This window comes from Henckelia pumila, chromosome 1 (genome assembly GCF_033568475.1).
Source record: "Henckelia pumila isolate YLH828 chromosome 1, ASM3356847v2, whole genome shotgun sequence".
NCBI lineage: Eukaryota > Viridiplantae > Streptophyta > Magnoliopsida > Lamiales > Gesneriaceae > Henckelia > Henckelia pumila.
Window position 1 is genome coordinate 126,960,922 of NC_133120.1, and position 6,497 is coordinate 126,967,418.

The following is a 6,497-nucleotide window of genomic DNA, read 5'->3' on the forward strand; positions in this document are numbered from 1 at the left end:
TGTAAGTGAAATTTCTTAAAGGCAATATTTTATTATTTAAGAAATGATATTATAAAATCAATTTTGTCTAATATTAAGTTAAGTAAGGAATGTGAGTGTTATTGACATTTTTTGGAGTATAATAACACACTCCTTTGATTTATTGTTTATGTTAAATTTTTATTTATCTAATCAAATATGTCTTAAAAAGAAAGAGTTTAATTATGTATTGTCTATATTGTCCTTGAGTTTATTTCATTGCTTTAAATTAGTCTTCAATTTGCATTTGATTTATTGTGTGTGTTATATTTTTCTTAAAGTGTTTAATTTGTTTTTTTCCAAATGGTTAAAATGGATGACATCAACATATTTCGAGGTTCAAGAATGGAGAATTTGTTGGATAGTAAAACGTCGATATATTTGTTATGACTAATCTTTTATTCTCAATATTATGCGTTATATATAATAATTTTACAAAATATCTTACAAATGAAGAGTTTAATTGTGTATTTTTATATTGTCATTGGGTTTAATTTATTGCCTTAAATTAGTCTTCTAATATATCTTAAAATGAGAGAGTTTAATTGTGTATTGTTACTATTGTCTATATTCTCCTTGGTTTTATTTTATTGCTTTAAATTAGTAATCTTCGATTTGCATTTGATTTATTGTGTGTGTTAAATTTTTATTTAAGTGTTTAATTTTTTTTCTCCAAATGGCGAAAATGGATGACATCAACATATTTCGAGGTTCAAGAATGGAGAATTTTTTGGACAATAAAATGTCGATGTATTTGTTATAAATTATATTTTATTCTCAATAAATGTGTTATATTTATTAATTTTCTAATATATATCTTAAAAAAGAAGAGTTTAATTGTGTATTGTCGATATTGTCCTTGGGTTTAGTTTATTTTCTTAAATTAGTCTTCAATTTGCATTTGAATTATTGTACATGTGTGTTAAATTTTTATTTAAGTGTTTAATTTGTTTTCTCCAAATGGCGAAAATGGATGACATCAACATATTTCGAGGTTCAAGAATGGAGATTTTGTTGGACAGCGAAATGTCGACGTATTTGTTATTACTAATATTTTATTCTCAATATTATGTGTTATATATAATAATTTTAGAATATATCTTAAAAAGTAAAAGTTTAATTGTGTATTGTTTATATTGTGATTGAGTTTATTTTATTTCTTTAAATTATTTTTTATTTTGCATTTGATTTATTGTGTATGTTAAATTTTTGTTTAAATGTTTAATTTATTTCTCCAAATGACGAAAATGGATGACATCAATATATTTCGAGGTTCAAGAATGGAGAATTTGTTGGACAGTAAAATATCGACGTATTTGTTATGACTAATCTTTTATTTTCAATATTATGTGTTATATATAGTAATTTTCAATTTGTGTTAAATTAAATTTTTGTTTTGCTTTTCGTGTCTATGGTTGATATTCTCATTTATATATATATCTAGATCTTTTGATTCCCATATATATATATATATTTGAAAAAAAATATTTTATGTTTTTTAACTTCTTATAAACTCTATCTTACAATATCGTATATCACGTGCAACGCACGTAGCAAACATTACAACGAAGAGTAAAAAATTCATATCAAAATCGTCGGAAGTATTCGCGCCACTTATAAGTGGAGTGAGGACTAGGGTCTGAGGTCTGGGGGAACTGAGTCTGAGACACCACCAATTGATTAGTTGAATAATAATAATAAAAAAATTGTATTATCTTCTTGTGTGATGTGTCAAAGTTGATATACATTTATATCAAATAATAGAATGTGTCATGATAGAACCAATAATTTAGTCAAAAATAATAGAATGTGTCATGATCGAAAATAGTATGTGTCATGATAGAACCAATAATTTAGTCAAAGTTGAAGTATTTCTGTTAATTTTAACATCATGAAAAATGTTAATCATCACATTCATATTACACGTTGATTCAATTCCATATTGTACGTGATGGGAACAAAAAACAAAGCAAAAATTTATCAAAGATTCCACATATTGAAAACACTAGCATTCGATGCCTGATTAATAGTTTCCCCAGACCATCCGGTATAAGTAGCAGCAGCAGCAGAAGAAGAAGGGAAACGATCATAATCCAATTTCACCACAGCATTCTCTTCGTTACCCGACCCCGAACTACTCAAACACAACCCGAACCCGTTTCCGAAAAACCCTCCATTATTATCCACTACGGATATTGATGATGATGATGAAGAAGAAGCAGAACACCCCATATTGTTCATCAACAGAAGAGGATTATTCTGCAGACATTGGCTGTAAAGCTGAGCATTCTGATGCATGATCAAACGATCGTAAAGCGAAAAGCTAGGGTTCTCCAGAGCGAGCAAGGGTTGAGTTTCGTGCAGGAGAGGATAGGGGAAACTTGAGGTTAAGTGCATGATATCTTCGCGTTTTCTCGATAACTCTATCGCCTGCGCTTCCTTGAGGCGTTTGGCCGCGCCACCGCCGATGGGAAGGGTGGTGCTGTCGAGAATGGCATTTACGTCGTACCGGTTCATGTCGAAGTTTGTGACTGCGTTTAGACCTCTGAATTTTATGGCTGCAACGTCGTATGCTTCGGCGGCTTCTTCCTCCGTGCCTGTGAAGAGTAGTGCCATGCATGTGATTGGATCAGATTATAGTATCTACAGCATTAATATTGGTGATTATTTGGAGAGAATTAAGTTTAAATTAAACAATTTAATTATTTTAATTTCTTATGATAACTTATTAAATTAAGGAAGTGAATTTTTGGATTTGTTTTTCTAAAAATAGAGTGCTGATGGCTTACTGAAAGTCCCCAAGTAGAGATCTTTGTTACCAGCAACTCTTCCTATTCTTGCTTGCCATCTTCCATGCTGGTGATGTCTGCATATATTTACAAGTATATTAATTATTAAGTTGAGAATTCAAAATTCAAAGTAAAATAAAAGCACCAAAATTGATGCATGCTATCTAAAAGTTGTGTTGTTTTGGCATTGGTCATCTAAATGTTGAAGTTTGATCTTAGCTATTTTTTGTTAGTCATTTGTGTCAAAGTATTACTCATATGTTATCGTACATGTCAAATAATGATATATATGTGCATGCACAATGTTCCATGCCACTCCACAAAGATCTTAGCGCGCAATTGCTGATTTCACATTACCAATATGAGATGTTGCGTAGCACTATGGAGAGAAGGGGGGAAAAAGCTCGATATATAAGAACAAATTAAAGTTAAAACTGACAAACTTATAGAGCAATTTTGCTAATTTTTCAAACTATACATATCAATTAAATCATATTTTAATTATCATCTGCATATTTTTTTCATATAAAAGTAAAGATTTGAATACCTTGTTACCCCACGGTACATTGAGGCTCCCCTGGAGAACCCACTGCTTTTCCTGCAGTTCAATAAAATAGGATGAATATTTATACTAATATAATTTAGATCAACTTTATCTATATATATATATATATATATATATATTCCTGGGTATGTTGTTGGATTATAATAATTCATGGATATCGCAAGACGTTCACATCTTGTGGAATGCTTTAAATGCTTCCAAGATGTTAACATTAACATTTTGCGTGATACTCATGAGGTGCCCAACAACAGACGTATCAAATTTTGAAAAAAGGATATAAGTTAATAAGCATTTAGAACGTCAAAAAGATATGCATTTAGAACGTCAGACTAGAATCTAGATAGTAGAAACTCTGGTGCAGTCAGGAATTGCATGATCATTTTTTATGAAGCCAGGCATTGATCTTGGAGATGCAAATTTGTTATTGTTCTGACAAATCTTTCTGTCATCTTATTTGTACAAAATTAATATATATATATATATATATTTATTTATTTATTTATTTAAAAAATATTTGTTACTAGTCTAAAGCATCTTTAACTACACACAAAAATGGAATATATCACTTGCAGCCTTGTTTAACCCTTGTTTGGGACCATCTTAGTTTTAATTACCTTCTGATGGAGGCCACAAATTCTTGCCTTGTCATGAGTTTCATCTCCTCAACCTCTTTTTCATAGTTGCTGATCTGCAAATTACTCAAATATCAGTATCACATGGAGTCATATATATTTCGCAAATGCAAAGAAGAAAATCTAATTGTTTGAAAATTATGTAAATCGTTCTGTAACTTGGTGCTGTAAAATCTTTGGAAATCTTATTGCTCAAAACAAAATTATTTTATGCACATTTTGTTTCTTTATTAACTAGGTGCTAACATATATATACGGCCACAACATTTTTATATAACACCATATATTACTGATATGCAAATGTCTGACCATGCCAACACCCCTGTAGTTGTAAAAATACACTATCCTGTTACAATAAGACCAAAAATTACGAGACCGGGCTTGTAGCCTAATTGGTCTAACCTATCCGCCAATTGATGGAGACTCGAGTTCGAGTCTTCCTCTCCCCCTCCGTCCCCCTTTGTAATAAAAAAAGACCAAAATTGACATGACCGAGCTGAAATCCAAAATATATCAACTTTGTTTATAATTCTTGCTAATGAACCAGTACTATCTACACATTCCATTGTCTAAACTCAAGGAGAAAACAGATTTGTTTTCAAAACTTTCTGGAAATTCAATATGATTTAAGTTGTAAAATAAATTAAATCGGCCCCTCGAATTATTTCACTGTTCAACTTACATGAAAATTAGTAGTAGTAGATGAACCCCAGTATTTTAGTGCAGCTAAATCATAGGCCCTAGCTGCTCTCTCTTCTTTGTCATAACCACCTATTCAAGAAAATTTATATAATATAATGAAGTTAAAATAGTTTCCAAGTTACAAAGAAATATGTACAAGAACCCATAAATTGATGAAGAGATTAATTCACTTACCAAGATACACTGAAAGGAAGGGACAGTTGTAGTGGTAATTATTATTGCCATAAAAAAAAAGAAGAGAGAAATAAATCAGTTCTCTTAAACTTATATAATTATAGGCACTTGAAATATTTTTCTTGAAATTGAATACTTTTTGTTACCTTGACGCCCTTTTCTAGATTGACCTTCCCTTCTGCAACTATTATCCCATAAGTGGGCTTCATACCTTCCTGTCCACCTATGCCTGAATTCAAAAAATCCAAGCCATAAAAATTCATTATTTTTTGGAAAAATTCCATTCTATGACATGATAATCTCCAGGAAAAGGATTCTTCCACGAAAACGAACATATATATATATAAATCTTAAATGACTCAAGTAATTGGAAACCCTAGCTAAAAACATGCTCATATATATATCTAAAAGTTTTAGCTGTAAAAATAGTGAAATATAACTAGTATCTCATGACTGGCCTGGTTACGCCGCGATATATGGATGTTCTTTGGCCGAAAGTTTCTAAAGTCCTCTTGGACCTGGCAACCTCATCAATGCTAGTATTGCTGGTAATTTCACTCGTTGAATCCTTGCAACTTCCCATGGAGAGTGTCAGTTGCTGCATTTTACACCCATTTTCTTGGAGATTATGTGTGGTGGCGATTGCGAAAGAAGCAGAACTAGTTTGTTGCACCTGCAGGCTGTTGGTCGAGAGCAAGTAATCGGTGTGGATATCGTCGTAACAGACGAATCCGGGTTGGTCTTCGGGTCGGCTCACTCCGAGGAAATCAGCAACCTTTGGCCCTCTGCGGATCCCGCCTTGATCGGCGTTAATGAAACTCCACTCTGCGTATGCAACATGTCATCAAAAAGAAAAGAAAAGAAAAACAATTAATTCAAGAGAATACCAAACGTCCCATATATATTCAAGAATTTACTTTTTGTTTCATTTGACTTGTGGGTTTTCTTGATTGGGAGATGAATGAATATAAACATGATAATCGAACTTTACATACCTTGGTTCTCATGAGCATCATCAACTGGAGGCAACGAAGAATGGGCGGGAGAAAGAGGAAACGAGAGCCAATTGTTGGAATTCATGGAACCCTTTTTTCGGTGAAGAATTCTTACATGGATTGGGGCTGCGTACTGTCACTGGAAAGTTGAGACCTGCATATTCCAAAAGCAGCAAAGAGAATCAATGGAGCTAGGTGTACATATATAAGATTTCACGTTAAATTCGAAACTGACGACAGATGTGTAGATTTCCATTTCATATCAAGAAAAGGCTGCAGCTTCAAAAGCGTTGCATATGTTCAGTCTTCTCCACTTGCATATAAAGACTGCTTAAATCCATTTCTTCACCTCCTGATTCACATCTCCTCTTCATGTATGTTGTGTCATATATAAGCATTTGCTTGCATACATACATATTATATATAGAATTTATATGACTTTCTCACCGTCCTAATTACATTGTTCTATTTTGTTTTTCACACAAATTAAGAAAAATTTATTGGGAAAACAAAATTTATATAAACTTCATATTTTATCCCTATTTAATGTATTAAAAAATGAGTGCACAATTTTCAAGGTCTAGTTAATAGGGGTATATTATAAGTAAAGAAGTGTAAAAAA

At 31.9% G+C, this 6,497-nt stretch overlaps 1 protein-coding gene across 1 annotated transcript; it reads right to left on the reverse strand.

The window, feature by feature from the left end:
* Positions 1–1,953: 1,953 nt before the first annotated feature.
* LOC140875885 (AP2-like ethylene-responsive transcription factor PLT2) lies at positions 1,954–6,223 on the reverse strand. Its single transcript, XM_073279710.1, has 9 exons — positions 5,876–6,223; positions 5,339–5,705; positions 5,027–5,109; positions 4,881–4,889; positions 4,687–4,775; positions 3,987–4,060; positions 3,355–3,405; positions 2,808–2,884; positions 1,954–2,615 (listed from the first exon to the last, which is right to left on the reverse strand). The coding sequence occupies exons 1-9, from the start codon at positions 5,958–5,960 to the stop codon at positions 1,999–2,001; spliced, it is 1,452 nt and encodes a 483-aa protein (XP_073135811.1). The 5' UTR covers positions 5,961–6,223; the 3' UTR covers positions 1,954–1,998.
* Between the last annotated feature and the right edge of the window lie 274 nt (positions 6,224–6,497).